We start from the raw sequence: 19,691 nt of genomic DNA on the forward strand, positions 1-19,691 counted from the left end.
TGGACCTGTTAGTTAGAGTTGCTCTGTTGCTGATTTTAATGCCAATATGCATGGGTAGCTAACTTAAAGGGACACCTTTCTAATTAAGTTCAGTTTGGACACAAGGCCAATAACAGATTGAGTGAAAGTGCATCCTTTGTCACACACACACACACACACACACACACACACACACACACACACACACATATATACATACATACATGTGTGTAATATGTGGTTTTATATATTTTACATTTTAGCAGCCCAGTACTTCCAGAGGGCTGTCTTACTTATCTCAGTAAGACAGCCCTCCCCCTATCCACAAGGAGGAGCAGTGCACCAAAGCATTATGGGAATTGTAGTCCAGGAAGTATGTGAGCCCAGTGTCCATCCAGGGACAACCTTTTATGCAGAGCCTCGGTTTCGATGGGCGCTGATGGGACACTTGTTTTACAGTGCCGGCTACTACTAGTATGGTGGTGTTCTAGGCTATGGGTGCATGCTTTCCGACATACCATTGGTCAGAACGACAACCTACCTCAAACCCTAACCTAACCATAACCGCAAGCACGGAGCAGCACATCCCTCACCAACCTTAATCCAGTCGTTTTAACGGACCCCTCACCAACCTTAATCCAGTCGTTTTAACGGACCCCTCACCAACCTTAATCCAGTCGTTTTAACGGACCCCTCACCAACCTTAATCCGGTCGCCTGTAAAACAAGTGCCCCCTCAGGCCTCAGTGACCATCGACTACCAGAGTCTACGTAAAAGGTCATCCCCATCAGAGACACTGGGCTCACTGCTAAAATCTAAAAGATCTAAAACCACATACAGTATTACACAGTACACACATAAATATCCCCAGGAAAGTGTTCTAAATCTTCTAAACATAATTAACATTTTTTTGCAAAAAGGGTGAAGTGTCCCTTTAACACTAGCACGTCTGACCGTTTTTATTTATTTTGAAGTTGATTATCTTTGCCCATGAAGCTTTCAGAAGGTTCCCCTTCCATGACCATCATCATCCACCACCTATAATGTATAATATAAGTTAAGGTTGTAGTTGTCGTACATAAACTATAAAGTAGCTATAAAAAATGGAAATACTAAAATTGGTGGCTACCTCAAAATTGAAACCGATTTTTCACCACTTGTCATGCCCAAGAAACAAGATGTTGTAGCCAAGTGTGGCATGTGTCTAGTATTCAAGATTTGAATGTGTGGATAATGAAATGTGATACCCTAGCAGCCCTACAAAAAAACTCATGACCAAGACAACATCATTTGCATGAAATCAGGAAAGAGAATGAATGACCCTATCGAAATTCAGATTTAGAAATGTTTTAATATAGAAAAACTTTTTCAGCATAATTACAATGTCAAAATATGAAATACAATAGCATACTATAAGATTGTATAAGCAGTAGCCTAGATTGACTGTAGCTCTGGTCCATAGCTCTAATGCCAAACGGCAACAAGAGCAGTAAGGCTATGGACCAGAGCTAGTTTGACTGTAAAACAATGTATATGCCGGCCAAGTGGATCTAGAACAGTACTCAAACATTTTCATGTCAAGGACCCCAAAATGTTTATATTTTGGCCACAGCCCCCATCTGAAAATATTTGGAGCCAGGGACCCCATACAAGATTTGTGTAAAAATATTCAAACATTTCACATTTTAAGATATTTTTGAAAATAGCAGATCTAAGCTCACAACGGTCACATTGGAACACATTGTGCGCTTGTAGCATCTCCTATTTTTCAACATCTTCAAGGACCCCTGGAGGTCCCCATGTTGAGAACAACTGGTCTAAAGTCAAAACCAACATATCAGGAAGAATTGTTCACGATTAGGAAATGTTGAAAGGAAATAAAAACCCTGCTGTATTTTGCACGCTACACTAGTATGCAAAGATGTTATCTGTCTTGAATCCCAGCTTGTCAAGGTTTGGCAGACAGGCGTATTGGACCATGGGTGGAGGACCACAGAGGACCACCAGGACATCAGTGGACACAGGAGGGAGGTGCTCTTTGATCATGTCAGCGTTCACGAACCCTGAACTGTAAGTCCAATCTAAAGGTCAAGAGAACAGAAAACAGGCGAGATAGAGAGAAAGAAGTTTAACGCATTATTCATATGATAACTGATTCTAATACTATTTATACACAGGCCGAGTGAATATGTGAGTGAAAGAATAGAGTGTGATTCAGTGCTTATTTTCTCAAACACATCTTTTAGGACTGAACTAACCTTTGTTCTGCTGTCTTTTCTTCATAGCATGAGGCTTTTATACTTTTCTGATTCATTATTGATGGTGATATGAATTTTACTATTTTAAACAGAGAAGAAAACCAGCACTCACGGTAATAGCTTTTAAGGCACTTATTTATTTTACCATAGGTAGGTTAGGTATATGGCATGCTGCAGACAAGCAGCACACAAAGAACTCGTTGTAGCGTCAGCGTTGTAACGCTGACGAAGGCTTACCGCGCACCCGGTAAAATGATTAAAGTGAGATGGAGTCGTGCATGCTGCCTTCTATTCGATATGTATGACTAAACAGGCAGATTAGAATCTATCTTTTAACCTTGGGGTAGACTGGAATCAGTTTGTATAGCCGGTCTAGAGAGTATACGCGGATTCTGAATGAATGTACACTTTGTAAGTTGTGTGGAGCTATTTAAAAAAATGTTCAGACCCGTCTGAACGGAGTGGTGCTGTACTGTATTGTACTGTACTGTTCAAGCCCTCCTCCCTGGCCTGTGTGTGTGTGTGTGTGTGTGTGTGTGTGTGTGTGTGTGTGTGTGTGTGTGTGTGTGTGTGTGTGTGTGTGACGCTGCTCAACAGTGCCATCCAGCAGTATTGCGATGGTACTTCCGTGCTCGCAAAAAGTCACGGTTAGCACAAAATAACAAACGAGAAATGACAGAGTTACCGTGTGGGGGTCCCCGGAACATCCAGACCCCCAGGGGGCCGGCCCGGTTCCGGCGACCACCCCCACGTCCGAAACGGTCGAGAAATGACAGTTACCATGTGGGGGTCCCCAGGGGGTCCCTCTACTGTACTGTACTGTATTGTACTGTCAATATACTGTACTGTCACGAAAATCACATAATGGCTGCTAAAAACTCAGCTTCCAGCATGCACCTGTGCACAGTGTGAAGCTCAACAGTGCCACTTTGTCACCTGTTGGTACTCTAAACAGACAGACAGACAGACAGACAGACAGACAGACAGACAGACAGACTGTTCCTTGGAGGGGCTGCACCACTCAATAGTTAAAAGTATTGGTTAACATTTGCTATGCATTCCATAATGCATTATAATCCAATTATAACTTTGTATAATTATAGTTATCACATATACTCATAGTATTTTATAACAATAATCATAACAAAGCATTTTCTATTTTATAACAATAATCATTAAAATTAACACAGCATTTTCTAATTACTAAAGTACAAATGCATTGCAATATACTACTTATAACACTATAATTACAGTTACTAGCCCTTACCCGTTGTGAGATATTGTCCCCCCCCCCTTGTGGCCGCAGGGGGTACTGCACCCTGGGTGCGTTTTTAATTCACTAATAAATTCATTATTAATTTATAAGTTGTTAAGACCTCCATATTATTATGGTCAATGCCTGTGTGAAGGCTGGGAGCGATTGCTGCAGGCAGTGAGGAGCTACGGCAGTTACAGTGACACACAGACACACATTCATTCATTCATTCATTCAGACAGACAGACAGAGGCTTAATTATAGTATGATAAAGTACTCCAGTATGGTTATAAAGCAGTGTGTTACCCTGTGGAGGTTTGTCTAGTGTGAACCAGAGGTTGAACCTATCAGGATGATTCCTCTTCACCTCATCCAACTCTTCTCTCAAGAGGATGTCTTTCTCAGTCTGAGAGGGACACAGAGTTTGTAAGGAAACCGCAAGACCACATTATTCAGTTGAAAATCGTAATTATTGTGGTCAAGCGACATGGTTGTGTGACAAAGTTCTGCATAAATTAGATTTAACAGTGGAATGTAAATACTTCAAAATAAATGATGTAATTACTAATGATAGCACAGCAGAAGGTACAGTAGCCTACAGTACAATTCATTCAATGCCCCAATACAGGGTATGCGCATGCATAAAGTGAGTGTCAAATCGAGTGACGAAGTGAGTTTAATGTTGTTTAACGTTGTTTAATGCAATCAGATAGGACTTTTCTGTTTGGATGCATAGCTGTCAAGGCCAGAAAGTATTTTCTTTGCCACTCAGTACTAGGCGTTCCTGCATAACTTCCGGAACCCAAGATTCAAGATTCAAGACTTTATTGCCATGTCGACATAGTTGATTGTAATTTGTTTCAGTGCACTAAAAACATACATACGATACATATACATATTCACATCACATAATCAGACAGAACACGATACAAAAGTACAGACATCATATGAGGGGGACCAATAAATAAGAAGAATACTTTACAATTCATGTTGAATAAATAAAAAGCAAATTCATCACAGTTCATCGTTTTACAAAGCAGCTTCACGCTGTAAAGTGCGAATGAAAAGAGGGTCAGCATTCAAGAGGCGAACAGCCTCGGGATAAGTGCTGTTCTTAAAGCGGCAGGTATTTCACTTTAGTGACCGGAGTCTCTTACCTGAGGGCAGGGGTGCGAAAAGAGAGCAGGCCTTCTGCATTCTGCGCTTAGTGCGTATGGTGTAGATAGAGGAGACGGATGGGAGGTCGAGGCCAATGATTTTTGACGCTGTGCGTACCACCCTTTCCAACCCGGGTATGATGATGTGACATCACGTGTATAACCTCTATTGGTCATTGCGTTAAACTGAGCTAAATTCAGCTACGTTTCTTTTTTACCACTTAACCTGGCGTATATGTATTTTTGAGTGGTGCAACCACTCCAAGGAACAGCAATGTCCGTGTTCACCTATGTGTTCACCTATGTGTTCAGTGTTCACCTATGTATGTGTTCACCTATGTATGTATGTATGAGCACCAGTATGACTGACTACCAGTAGGGGCGCTGTTTGCCAGAAACAGAGAGTGAGATAGTATTAGTGCTGCAGTGTTGCCTGCGAATGAGAGAGAGGAGAGTGGGGGGGGGGGGGGGGGGGAGGGGAGTTGCACCACTCAGTTCACACGGGTGTGATTTTTACTGTAACAAGGGCTCTATACTAGGCCTGCTCCGAAAATAGCCACTCCACAATCTTGTAGATTGGCTATGTTCGCCATCGCCAAATGTTAGCGCCAGAATAGTGACGCTATAGGACTCAAGGCTGCCGGGGTTACTATAGCTGAGAAGAAGAAAAGAGAAGTGAAGCACCACACCTGATTGGCGAATATGAGAGAGCACATGGTGTGGTCAGAAGGGTCTGCTGTGATGGCACGAATCAGCTGCAACATGGGAGTGATACCTGGAATAGACAAAGGACAGTGTACTTCTAAGGGGATATATCAGTGGAATAGACAAAGGACAGTGTACTTCTAAGGGGATATATCAGTGGAATAGACAAAGGACAGTGTACTTCTCAGGGGATATATCAGTGGAATAGACAAAGGACAGTGTACTTCTAAGGGGATATATCAGTGGAATAGACAAAGGACAGTGTACTTCTCAGGGGATATATCAGTGGAATAGACAAAGGACAGTGTACTTCTCAGGGGACATTTTCAATGCTTTTCAATGCCCAGACTGTGCCCCATAATTGTGGGTGTGCAATGCATTATTCATAGACATAAATGTAAATTAACCTGTTCCACCAGCGATCATGGCAATGTGTTTGAACTTCTTCATCTTGGGCTCAGACTTCTTGTCAGGTCGGATGGAAAATCTACCTGAAAGAAAGAAATGGTACATTTATATAGCGCTTTTATCCAATGCGCTTTACATAAAATGTGCATTACATTCACCCAAATTCATACACACATTCATACACTGATGGCGGGGGAAACCATGCAAGGCACCAACCTGCACATCGGGAGCAATTAGGGGTTCAGGGTATTGTTCAAGGACACTTCGACACTAACTCCGGGGGAGCCCGGGATCGAACTGGGAACCTCATGGTTCCCACCCAGCCTCTCTACCAGCCACTCTACCCTGCCCTGAGTCACTTCTGCCACGACAATGTTATGCTACACTGCCATCTGTTGGCCATTATTAATTTCCCATAAAAGGTTAATGACATTACACAAAAAGTAAGCTCAATACAGTTTAAAGCACTTTGAGCTGCATTTCATGTCACAAAGGTAAGGAAAGGAAAGGTACTATGTTTACCCAGGGTAACTGGACTAAGCTCAAGAACTTGTTTACAGCCAGGCCCTGCTCATAGAACATTTCATGGTAGAGGTTCAATGCCTTGTCCAAGGGCACTTCAGCGGTGGTAATCTTTACGTGCCGGTCCGGGGATACGAACTAGCGACCTTCCGATATCAAGACCGCTCCGCAAATCGTTCGGCCACCGCTGCCTCATAGCCTCATAGGTGCTATAGTCTGGTGCTATAGCCATGATTAATTCAAGGCCTGTAGATATCTGTAGAGATGGATGATCTATCTCTCTCTCTCTCTCTCTCTCTCACCATTCCCATTGTACATGAGCAGTCCATTGGGTCCTCTAAAGTCAATGGTATCTCCTATAGCCATGTCATTCAGGTACTGAGACATCTTTCCTCCATCTGGAAAGGAAGGATGGCAGTTCTTGTAGTACACCTGAACAAATAGAACATATTGTAATTTCAGTCTGTTATCCCCCCAAAGCAGTGGTGTAAAGTGACTAAGTACATTTACGTAAGTACTGTACTTAAGTACAATTTTGAGGCAAATATCGTACTTTTACTCCATTACAATTATTTGAAAACTTTAGTTACTAATTACTTTATTATTACAAAACATACATTAACCACTTCAACCCCATATACATTTCGGACATTTCAAAATAGTTACATTGCGACACATTGTGAGCTTGTAGATCTTCTATTTTCATTTGAAAACTTGAAATGTGACATTCTACTTTTACTTTTGGTACTTTAAAGTACATTTTAAACTCCAGACTTAGTTGTTTACAGTATTTCTTCATTGCAGTATTGATACTTTTACTTAAGTAACACCAAGTAGTTTTCACACAGTGAGCAGAGGTTTGTTGACACTCCAGTTTATTACAAGTTTTTCTAGCAGTTCTATCTATCTCTGATACGGTGTAATGACCCTTTGGTCTGAGAGCAGTAAACTGTAGCAACAGTTGAGGGTTAACTGGGGACAGGGAGGAACTACCTTATATGGTCAGCACACACTATAGTAGGGAGGATTATAAAAAAATAAAATAAAAATATATTTGAATTAAGTGAAATCACTGAATATACCTTTAAGTGGCTACAACAAATCAATTAATGGATGTTAAACTTTATGACATGGATATGAAACGCTGCTTATAGCTGTACAAGATAATAAACCAGAATGTTGATACCCGTACAGTCTATGATCTATCATTTTACCCATTAAAACCGGGAAAGCAACTGTGTCATTTCATTTTAGATTGTAGTTAGTTTAGTGTGTATATATAATATATATAGCAACATAAGTATTTCCAGAAAACTCTTTCTTAAAACAGTAGTTCTCAAAACTAGTAGATATAAAAGCTCACAATGCTGCAAGTTTGTACACATGCTATTTTCATTTTCTTTTCTTTTTTAATAAATCTTGAAAGCGTTGAATAATAATTACATAATAGTTGAATACGTTTTACTGGGGGGGCATTTTCAGAGGGGGGTCGACAGTCAAATGCATTTTAATGCATTCATTTTAGGGGTCCTTGACTCCACTCCAATAAATGTTATCACAATTATTAACCATTTAAGCCCTGCATAATTTGTCAAACAAATAGCTAGCAGTTAGCAAAAAATAATAATACCTGAACTACAAAGATCAGAAGTTTTTGGTATTTGTTCAAAATAAAATATATTTAAAAATACCTTAACCACAAGATCAACGTATCCTTGGTCTTCATCACTGGTGACTGGAGTATAGGCTCTGACCACCAGACTCCCATTCACCTTAGCTGACAGATACACATGTTGTCCTGCAGAGCAGAGGGGAAATGAATGGGGCTCCGAAGATTTGGATCATATTCCAGTGGTGGAAAGAGGTAGTAGAGGGGAAATTTATCTTGGCCAGTAATAGGCAAAATAAACAACGAAGAAAACACTAAATGTATGAGGAAAACGAGTAGACATGCCTACAAGGAAACAAGAATTCAACAAGAAGAAACACTGGTGATACAATCTCAATGAACAAGCAAGGAACATATAACACAAGGGAGTGCTATAAATAGACACAAGGCATATGACACAGGTGAACACAATGGACAATTAACACATATATTGGCAGGCAATAACTAACAGGACACGTGAACAGTATTATTTGCAGGTAAGTAAGTAAGGCAACAAAGGAAAACAGGAAACACTAACGCTGCTTCACAATAACACGGCTATAAAGTGAAATACACAGAAATTAGGAAACAATAAAATGTCACTACAAAATGAAAATGTATTATGGTACAATATGCATTATGTTCAGACCAAGTTCAGATGGCTACAAATCCTGTTTTATGCTTACTGCTGTTGCTACTATGATAAAACTTACATTTTCCCCAGGGATCAATAAAGATCTGTTTGTCTGTCTATCTATGTATAGTATATTGTATGTCTGTTTGTCTGTCTGTCCAATTACTTTGCAGAAAGCCATGAACGTTCAACATCAGGGTGTGAGAGGAGAGGAGAAGAAGAGAGTAGTGTATTCATAGCATTCACACAGTACCTACTGGTAGTCCAAGGACATGCTCTGGAGAGTGAAGGCCAAAGCGAAACCTCTTGGTATCATGGCTAATGTCCTGTAGAAGGACAACATGGGACAACAAACAATCATCAGCATTATTACGCTCTCTGCTCAGTTACATTTTCTGATATACTCAACTTTTCTGCTTTTAAATAGTTTGATGGTTCAGCATCTTGCTCAATGACACTTCGACACTAACTCTGGGGGAGCCCGGGATCGAATTGTGTACCAGTACCACACATGGTTTTCCCATCCGGCCGTTCTACCGGCCACTCTACCCCTGAGCCACTGCAGCACCATTCTCCTGTTTGTTGAATTGTCATACAAAGAACTTCTTTGAAAGAAGTATGTACGAGCGGCAGTGGCTCAGGGGTAGATTATCTGGTGATGGGACCCGCAAGGTTCCCAGTTCGATCCCTAATAATTGCTACTGATGTGCAGGTTGGTGCCTTGCATGGTGCTTTCCTCCGCCATCGATGTGTGAATGCGTAAATGTAATGCACAATCTAATGTAAAGCGCTATATGAATACACCATACAGTCCTTATGGACCCCCCCCCCCCCCCCCCCTTTACCTAATTGAAACGTGTGTAGCAGACGCAGTCACCTCTTTGTCTATAAAACAGAGTGGACATACCTCCTTGTCTATAAGACGGAGTGGACATACCTCCTTGTCTATAAGACGGAGTGGACATACCTCCTTGTCTATAAGACGGAGTGGACATACCTCCTTGTCTATAAGACGGAGTGGACATACCCCTTTGTCTATAAGACGGAGTGGACATACCTCTTTGTCTATAAGACGGAGTGGACATACCTCCTTGTCTATAAGACGGAGTGGACATACCTCCTTGTCTATAAGACGGAGTGGACATACCCCTTTGTCTATAAGACGGAGTGGACATACCTCTTTGTCTATAAGATGGAGTGGACATACCTCCTTGTCTATAAGACGGAGTGGACATACCCCTTTGTCTATAAGACGGAGTGGACATACCTCCTTGTCTATAAGACGGAGTGGACATACCCCTTTGTCTATAAGCCGGAGTGGACATACCCCTTTGTCTATAAGACGGAGTGGACATACCCCTTTGTCTATAAGACGGAGTGGACATACCTCCTTGTCTATAAGACGGAGTGGACATACCTCCTTGTCTATAAGACGGAGTGGACATACCTCTTTGTCTATAAGACGGAGTGGACATACCTCTTTGTCTATAAGACGGAGTGGACATACCCCTTTGTCTATAAGACGGAGTGGACATACCCCTTTGTCTATAAGACGGAGTGGACATACCTCCTTGTCTATAAGACGGAGTGGACATACCTCCTTGTCTATAAGACGGAGTGGACATACCTCCTTGTCTATAAGACGGAGTGGACATACCCCTTTGTCTATAAGACGGAGTGGACATACCCCTTTGTCTATAAGACGGAGTGGACATACCTCTTTGTCTATAAGACGGAGTGGACATTTGACTGTAGGATCCTGCAGTGTGACGGGTAGCTTCTTCTTCTTCCCTCCTCCAGATTCCCACAGGAAGAGAAACAGCACTGTCACTATTACCGCAGAAACAGCTCCGACTACCTGTGTCACAATACGCACACGCACACGCACACACACACACGCACACATTCTCTATTTATATAAATCTCGATTTGTACAATTTGTACTCAAGACCGGGGAGACTATTATATTTTGCCAAACATCTGCCAACCATCCGTTGTTTTGTTCACTTTCAACTTTAAGGTTTCGCAATTTGTACTGATTCTGAAGGGGTGAGGGAGGTGAGGGGTTGTGGGAGAGAGAGACAGTGGTATGCCTCACAATTATTTCTCTCACTACACATTGAATCATTAATGTTAAATGTTGCATATGACTTATGAAACAAATATGGACATTTGCTCTCAGCTTTACTGGCCTCTGCATACTGGCCTCTGCATCAACCAACTCACCCTAGGTAACCTTTAGCCCTCCAAGCAGAACCCAATGGTACTGAAGTTTCTGACTTTTTGACGACACAGACCATTGGGTCCTGTTCCAGCAGTATCCTGCCACCTGGTACGCGGACATACATAAAACATAAACAACGTGGATAACGCCTGTCTGCGCTCTTTGACGACATTTTTTCGTGTGAGGGCTTCTGAATATGTGAAGTATAAGTACCCATACATGCCGCTGCGAATATCTCCTGTGGCGCGGAAGCCGTTAAGTATTTTTAATCTTTGTTTGACCGATTTGGTCGCTTTGATTCTTCTCTTCCTTCCTTGTTTATTGACACCTCATTGTACCGCCTATCTGGCTAGCTAGTGGCGCTATAGCTATGACAGAGAAGATCAGAGGCAGGGACGTAGCCGCACAAGCCAACCGCACACCGGGAGGCGGTACAATAAACGGTAAACAAACAAGAAGAAATAAAGCGACCAAATCGGTCAAACAAAGATTAAAAATACTTAACGGCTTCCGCGCCACAGGAGATATTCGCAGCGGTTTGTATAGGCACTTATAGTTCACAAATTCAGAATAACTTAAACTAAAAAAGGCCGTCAAACGCCGCAGATACGATCTTAGAGAGAATATTTATGTCCGCGTTCCAGAATTCCCATACGAAAATATAGTTATGAGCAGGGACCCTACATAAAACTCATCCAAATTTCAGAAAAGCTTTATGGAGGGTCCCGAAAGGGGCTAGGTAACCTTTTGACTGCTGCTTGAGGCAGAATTTGAATCCTCATATTCTTGTACTTTTGACATAACATAATAGGCTACCTAGTAAAAGGTTAGTAGTTTATCACTACACAATTACATGGATTACTATACAGGCAACATTTTAGTTTGTATATATATTTAGTTTGTAGTCATGCAAATATCGATTTTTGTGCACAACACCAACAAGAATAATGCAAGCAAGCATGTGTCTAATCTATTCAAGCAAATAAGTACTGACATGTATGAATGAATACACCCACATGAGCCATACTGAGTGACAGGATCTAGATACAACAGAAAGACTGAATCTATAGATTATTTTGTTTCCACAGAGAAATTACAGCATGGTGCACTGTCAAGGACTGCACAGTCTTAACCAATAACAAGATATTGAAATGATAAAATGAGTCTTACTAAAGTCTGGTCCATCATTGTTTTGCCAAAAGGTGGGCCCAATCCTGAGTCCTGTCCTGTCGTCTGTACAGTCCCTGAGATCAGAGCAAAAAGGAAGTTGCTTCAAGACCTTTGGAACATCTCTCTCTCTCTCTCTCTCTCTCTCTCTCTCTCACACACACACACACACGCACGCACGCACACATGCACACACACACGCACACACACACACAAACACAGACAGACACACACACACAAACACACACAGGCCTCACAGGGGGCGTGGCCTCTAGGCAAGCAGAACCAATGGCTCTGGGGTAAAGGTAACGTAAGGTTCAAGGCACCAATAGAAAGAGAGCTCTCGCCATGACTTCACATGGTATAGTTGTGTAGGGGCGGAGGAGAATAGAGCCATACAATCACACCACTGTGAGAGAGGAGGAGAGTATTCTTTCTCACCCGTTCTCACTCTGCAAGCATGATTACTATCATGAGAGCTATTTAGCACTAAGGAAATATCACTTAGACTCTGATGTTTCCTTGTTAAAATAAGAAAGAAAGTTGGTACGTCTTAAAGTATTTCCCAAACAGTTGGTTGGGACCTATTTGTGGGTCACGGATACATTTTTATGGGTCTCGACTCGAGTGAAAAATACCCTTTCTCGTGTGAAGTGCAATACAGCTAAAACAACTGCATTCACAATAGTTCACAATGTATACAAACAATACAAAAGAAAACATAAATAAAATAAAATAAACTGCTTGAATGATATTTTGATAGTTTGGTTTTACAGATTGTAGAGGTCAATCTTCAACTTATTGACAGCCTTCTTGGGAGGCCTTAACTAACCCTAACCCTATTACAAGGACGCATCTATTTATAAATAAACCATTTGATGAAATACTGATGCAAAATGCATTTCCCGTCAGTCAGTCCGTCTCCCCACGCCTCCATATATGGTCATGCCTTGTGGCCAATACGTGACATCATCAGTGATGGATCAATATTAAGCCCATATACAGTATGGGAATGCCCATATATGGACATCCCTGATGTCATCAATATATTGGCCAGCAACTCTACATCTGACCTCAAACACTTAGATCTCCATATATGGAGCTGAACTCCTCTGACATTCCATAATGTTCATCCTTCCCCATCCATCCTTCCTCTTCAATGTCTCCCTTTTGACTGATACCTGTCCATTTAAACTCTAGACGGGCCCGCCCCGAAGTTATTAGTGTAGCCGCGGCCGGCGAAAACTAGAGTTCTCAACAGGCCCAAAAATGAAGGCCCCCGGCCTTACCTGCTTACCTGGGCCCTCATCAAACCTTGTACACTCAAGACACTGCCCATATACAGTATGGGAATGCCCATATATGGAGATCCCTGATGTCATCAATATTGGCAACCCTACATCTGACTGTCAGATGGCCATATATGTAGCATGTCCTGGGTGTACCGGGTTTGATGAGGTCATATCAACATATGGAACGTCAGAACAGTTTGAGGTTTGATGTCAGATTCTGACGTCAAACCTCAAACCCTACATCACATCGCCCCTCACTACACACGGGTCTGATTTATTTTTATTTTTATCCCACAATTTTGCAACCCATGTTTTCACCGTGTCAATTATCTAATATGTAATCCTGGGCGTTACCCTTCCGCTGCCCCCCCCCCCAGGTTGGCAGTCCAAGCTGCTTCTTTTCACCTGACAAGGGAGAGTTTCCCCGTACGGACGTAGCGCGTGGAAGGAACACGTTATTCTGACCAGTTCCTTTCCCGTCAGAGGGTACTTTCAGAGGATACGGGAGTCTCACTGTCACCTTCAGCTTCTGCTGCAGTCCCTAAGAAAAAGGTTGATAAATTGTGTTTGACTTTGACTGGCTCACCCCAGAATGGGCTCTTTGGTTTCTGCAGCAAGTAAGGTCCAGAAAGGCCTATGAGGAGGGCTCCTACGGGGGCTGTGAGTAGGATGGCTAGGACCGCCACAGTCAGCACATCCATGCCATACTTCTGCGATATCTCATCATTATTAGTCCTGGCCATGTCCAATGCTGTTGAGCCAATAGCCGCCTGTACAGTGGCCTTGGGCAGCCATGCCAGGGAAATGAACACCTTCTCCTTGAAGTTGAATCCCGCAAACAGCACACAGACAAATGTGAAGAGAACTCGAACCATCAGGGCAATAAGCAGAGTAGCTATGCCCAGACCAACTGTGTTTCCGTCCAGCTGTGAGATTGTGATCTCTGCTCCTATCAGGCCAAATAGTAGTGGCTGGAACACATCCCAGGCCATCCCCACAACTTCCTCCACAGGTTCCTTGTCTTTTCCCCAGCCCAGGCCAGCCAGGAAAGCCAACACTAAGGTGCAGAGGCCTCCAGAACCGGGAAACCCTGCTTGGTTACTTCCAAACACTGCAAATACAGACAGGCCCAGCACCAAGAAGGAACGCTTCATCACCAAGTGTTTTTGGTCACGACTAGGGAAATACTGGATGAGAAAGCCAAGGAGAATCCCTGCAACCAGGCCCCCAGCTACCTCCAGGACGCCTCGCAGCAGGTTGTACCATGTGCTGCCTGTGGCAAAGGCCATGCCCATGCACGTGGTGAAACCAGTGATGGCCAGGATGTCATCGAAGCTTCCCGCCGCCATAAGGAGGGTGGGAATGCCTTGCTCCAAACCATAGCCGTCCTTCTGAAGCATCAGCATGGAGGGAACCACCACGGCCGGGGACACGGCACCGAGCACGAACCCCAGGATGAAGCCCCACACCCAGGGCAGGCCCATGAGGAAACGGGACACCACGGCTACGCTGGTGGCCTCTATCAAGCAGGGACCCATTGCCACACGTACGCAAACACCCTTTAGTTTCCTCAGAGCCGAGGGATCCAACCCCAGGCCGGCTCTTGTCAGAATGACAGCCAGGGCGATGTTCCTCAGGGAGGCGGACCATTGGAAGTCGATATACACGGCCTCCGTTACCACGGGGATGTTCCTCAGCAGGAAGCCCGTCAGAAGCATTCCGAGAAGAGGGGGAAGGGGTGGAAGTTTAGGCAAACGTATGAGGCCCATCAGTTTGCCTCCGGCGACTGCACAGATGAAAACCGCTGTGATGCCAAACAAGTTGCCTCCTGGGAGACACTCCTTCCCTGTGATGGACCACACCACTCCAAACAGCACAGCAGCCAAAAGAACGTTGGTAACAAGGGAGGCCAAGAGGCCTCTTGGCGGACATGGGCAAAACTTGCGGAGCAGCGGACAGCAGACCACTGGCGGTTCTGTGTTGGTGCCTGCATCCACCACAGCAGCATTGCGAGGAAGGAAGTAGGTAGTCTCCTCAGTGACATTTGGAGTAGAGCAGCGACGGACCACCAACTGGATCTGGTTGACATTCAGGTGATCTGCATGGTTAGCACCAGCAGCAGTCGTGGCTCCTTCCCCTGCCGGAGTGGGAGCGGGACTGGGCACTGGACTGGGGGACACTGGACTTGGTGCAGGACTTTCTTCAGGTGTAGCTGGTTTGGTCTGGGTGTCCTCCATGGAATGGTCCTCTGGTCCTCTTGCTTCTAACACAGAAAACCCACTAAAGGGGTGTGGTTGGCCATCTATGGGGCTGTTCCATCAGTGTTGTACAAAAGGTTCTTCTGGGTCACAAGCCCCTTATTGATACATCAATAATAAATATCATCACGCTCATGCGTTTTATTCATATATCCGTGACACGACCTCACTTTTATCTCCCTCACACACTGTGACGTCACGCCCAGCGTATACGCCTATATAAGTACCAGAATCATGTCCATTTTCTGTTCTTCCTTTGTGCATATTTGTTGGGGGAATAGATTTTGAGAGGATCCTTTTTGCTTTTGTTGAGAAAGCAACAGTTTGTCCGTACCACCATCGCACTGAAAGATCTTTCACTGATTAGATCTTTGGTGTCATTTGCCCGTGGCGTTGCTGAGGCTAGAGCTGTTCCCATGCATCACTACTTCTGTCACTGCTGTAACGGAGAAGTGAACCCCAAGCTCCCGGAATATATATGTCCTACGTGTGATTCAGGCTTCATAGAGGAAGTACCAGAAAACTCCAATCTCCTGGAAGATGTCCCCAACAGGGTAGATGACACCACCGTACCTGTACTACCTCTTCCACAGGCCGCAGATGTGATCGGGATGTTTCAGCAGATCTTTGCTGGTCTCGGTCACCCGGTCACCGCCGGTTTTCACATTATGCCCCTCGGCGGCAGACGGCCAGGCGGTGGAGATCCCTCTGCAGAACAACAGATCCGTCCTGTCGGGATCCTTCCAAACCCAGTCGTCGGTTCTCTGTCCCTCAGCAGCAGCAGCAGACCACCAGGCGGTCGCGCCGGAGAAGCCTCTGCAGAAAGTCGTCCGCAGGAGGGGAGCATACAAAATAATATCTTACCTTTACTGTTTGCCTCTGGAATCATTGGCCCTAATAGCCCTAACCCTCTCGGCAGTACCAGACTGCCAGGGGGCAGAGAACCGCCCGCGGGGAACCATCCAGGATCCGTGGAGATGACCATGCAACAGTTAATTTCTGCTGTGGTTGGTTATATTGCTGGTTCCGCTCCTCAGCATGACTGGGCCAACCCAGGAGTCACTGGTTCTTCAAACTTCATGTGGACGCCGCTGTTGCACTCCAACGTAGGCGACTATGTGTTTGGACAGGGAGGTCTGGACTCTATCCTAACAATGTTGTTAGATCGGTTCGAGAACACCGGGCCTCCTCCAGCAGAGAAGGAAAAGATTTCCACTCTCCCAACAGTCAACATATCTCAGGAACAAGTAGACTCCAATATGGAGTGTTCAGTCTGCAAAGAGGACTTCAAAGTTGGCGAGGCAGTCAGACACATGCCTTGTAATCACTACTTCCACTCGGACTGTATAGTGCCCTGGCTGGAAATGCATGACACATGTCCTGTGTGTAGAAAGGGTATAAATGGAGAAGGCAACGACAATGGGCAGAAACCTCATCCGTAAACAAACGTTAGCAATAGTTGGGTTGGACACCAAAAAAAGACGTTCGTACCATGCTACTAATCAGGTATTTTTTAGGATGATACTACACACAAGAGAAAATGTTATACCTCTACCTCCGATAAGGTTGGCAATGGTCACATCCAGAGAATCACAGACGATGGCATCCAGTCACATGGTGGGCTGGAGGTATAGAGGGGACCAATGTCCTGCAGACCCCCCAACAGACACACTTGCTACGTGGTACTGACATCATGACCGGAAAGAAGGTCATGATCATCAATAACCTCAAGAGGTATTTCGCCTTTGAAGTGAAAGTATTGGACCATAAAAATGTAAGGTTTTAGGGCGAGCAACTACCGGTGACGCTGCACCACGCCCATGAGGCTGGACGAAGCAACGACAAAGCTAAAAAACAACTACATTGAACTTTACTGTAATTGGTTCTCATGTCGGGTATAGTTCAGTTCTCTTGTTTTGTCTATTTTTGAGAGGCGCTAGAGTCTCCAATGTCTGGCTTTTGAAATTACGTCATATAGCCAAGTCTATGGACCTTTAATGTTTGTTTAGGGCACTAAACATGATATCATGTGGCAGCCAAGTTTATGGACCTATAATGTTTGTTTACAGCAGTTAAACAAACATTACCAGGGGCCCCTCACTTCACACTAGTGTGGTTTTGATGCATATCCTACTGTATAAGGGATCAATCAGCATTATTATTTTTGTCAGTTTTATTTACTATGGGTTTACTCAATTTAACTTTGTGCAGTCTCTGGTGAATGTGCATTTAAACAAAGTTGGGCTGTAAAAAAAAACTGAAAAAGTACTTGACCTCACCCTGGCAGGAACTTCAAGAGCTGGGATTGTGGCACTGAGATTGCGTTTCATGAAATTCCCAAGACGGTGATCCTCCAGACTGAGGACCTCACAGCTAACGCAGCACCTCAGAAATTGGAAGCTGCCTTACCTTTTCCGAAGAAACCAGAGAGTACAAAAAGATGGATTCAACAGCAAAACCTTAACCTGGAGCAACCTTTACTTTTATTTTTTGGGTCTAATGTTTACCTTTTGAGTGGTGCAACCACTCCTACATCCAGCAACGTCTGTGTACCTGTATGTGTACCTGTATGTATGTATGTATGTATAAGTGAGCACGAGTATGTTACATATTTATACCAGTAGGGGGCACCAGAGATACAGCAACGTCCGTGTACCTGTGTGTGTGTGTGTGTGTGTGTGTGTGTGTGTGTGTGTGTGTGTGTACCTGTATGTATGTATAGGTGAGCACGAGTATGTTACATATTTATACCAGTAGGGGGCACCAGAGATACAGAGAAGAAATTGGAACGATACAGAGAAGAAATTGGAACGATACAGAGAAGAAATTGGACGATACAAATTGGAATGATACAGAGAACCAATGGACGGGAGTTGCACCACTCGGTTCACACTGGTGTGATTTTTTTATTAGATATAGTTTGGAGAGACAGGAAACCGAGGATATTAATACAGAGAAGGGAAGACATGTGAAACATGACAGTTGGATTCAAACGCAGATCCTCGCGACACACCTGCGGAAGCAAGTGTAACTGGCTGAGCCAGTCAGTCCCTTGTGGTGCTCCTCCAACTGTAACGACGTCACTGGTGGCTCAGCTGCGTCAACATCCTCGGGATCAAAGCTCTCAAGAGTCATATTGTCTGTCCATCATGTACTAGGGCCCGCCCCTACTCCAGGGGTTGTCAACCCTTTCTCCATGGGACGGAAATAGGGGTCCCCATAGAGTAGGTAGTCCCCAGATGATTTTCTCCCCTATTTAGAGGGAAAGCCCGAAGGGAAATTAAAGGCCTTTCTTCTTCCGCCACTTTTTGCGGTTCTGGCAGTTCTTTGCTGTCGCTTTCCACCAGATTCGGCAATATGGTAGAGGGCCATGGGAAACGGTCAATAACTGAAGCTCACAATTATATGATTCAATGAATTACATGATCCACTCTACCCACTGGTGATGTCACACCTCTCTATATGAACAGAATCAGTGTTTCTATGGCTTATTGTGTTAGTCTGTATTTCTGCTTTATTTGATAGGGCAATGGAAGTGCCAATCTCAGGTCTGATTTTAACCTGGGTCAGCTATGTGGTCAGGATTATGTTGTATGCAGTTCTGGGTACCCCAATCCATTGCCAGACTTGTTTTTTATTTGTTTTGGGGAGAGTTTAAGAGGTTCCACTTGAGTGACTGGCCTCCAAATACCGACTGCAAGGGAAACTGTTATTAACGGGTTTTATCCCCCTCTAATCCACTCTCTGCTATCTACTAGCCTTAGGTTTCATATTATCGGTAATGTTTACAGGACAACAGATAAGAAATAACAAAAAATGTAGTTATTTGTTTTCCTCAGAGTGGCAATGAGGGTCTGTGTGTCTGGAGGTAATCTTGCACACACTAACAACTCAAAATAAATTTTGCACACTGGCATAGTTCACTTTCACTCATTTTTTCCAAATCTTTATACTTTTTTGATTTACTCACCGCGCTGTTTAAGATTGGCAGGCCATCACGGCCATCGTCCACTCCTGTTGGCCGACCGTTCAGCAGTCCACGTTGATGTCCGTTTCAATTAACAACTCATTTCCTTATTGCTCGGCTGATTGCATTTGATTAATTATTGAGAATGCTCCTCAGTACGTTAGTTACATTTCTTAGTTCGTACCGTATCTTACCGACCTTGAATATCAATGATAAA

The 19,691-nt window shown here is 43.8% G+C and overlaps 3 protein-coding genes across 3 annotated transcripts; 1 reads left to right on the forward strand and 2 right to left on the reverse strand.

Annotated features, from left to right (window-relative positions):
• Window positions 1–1,332: 1,332 nt before the first annotated feature.
• On the reverse strand, window positions 1,333–12,062 carry cyb5r2 (cytochrome b5 reductase 2). The gene is made up of 9 exons (XM_083763590.1): window positions 11,961–12,062; window positions 10,284–10,424; window positions 8,820–8,892; window positions 7,976–8,082; window positions 6,587–6,716; window positions 5,762–5,845; window positions 5,339–5,424; window positions 3,799–3,898; window positions 1,333–2,060 (listed from the first exon to the last, which is right to left on the reverse strand). The coding sequence occupies exons 1-9, from the start codon at window positions 11,976–11,978 to the stop codon at window positions 1,888–1,890; spliced, it is 912 nt and encodes a 303-aa protein (XP_083619716.1). The 5' UTR covers window positions 11,979–12,062; the 3' UTR covers window positions 1,333–1,887.
• A 1,666-nt stretch (window positions 12,063–13,728) lies between these two features.
• Window positions 13,729–15,486, reverse strand: LOC310857475 (sodium/hydrogen exchanger 9B2-like; the record flags this gene model as incomplete). Its single annotated transcript, XM_083763168.1, has 1 exon — window positions 13,729–15,486. The coding sequence occupies one exon, from the start codon at window positions 15,484–15,486 to the stop codon at window positions 13,729–13,731; it is 1,758 nt and encodes a 585-aa protein (XP_083619294.1).
• A 437-nt stretch (window positions 15,487–15,923) lies between these two features.
• Window positions 15,924–16,949, forward strand: LOC310858064 (E3 ubiquitin-protein ligase RNF115-like; the record flags this gene model as incomplete). Its single annotated transcript, XM_083764119.1, has 1 exon — window positions 15,924–16,949. The coding sequence occupies one exon, from the start codon at window positions 15,924–15,926 to the stop codon at window positions 16,947–16,949; it is 1,026 nt and encodes a 341-aa protein (XP_083620245.1).
• Window positions 16,950–19,691: the final 2,742 nt, after the last annotated feature.

This window comes from Protomyctophum parallelum, assembly GCF_964188405.1.
Source record: "Protomyctophum parallelum genome assembly, chromosome: 4".
NCBI classification, from domain to species: domain Eukaryota; kingdom Metazoa; phylum Chordata; class Actinopteri; order Myctophiformes; family Myctophidae; genus Protomyctophum; species Protomyctophum parallelum.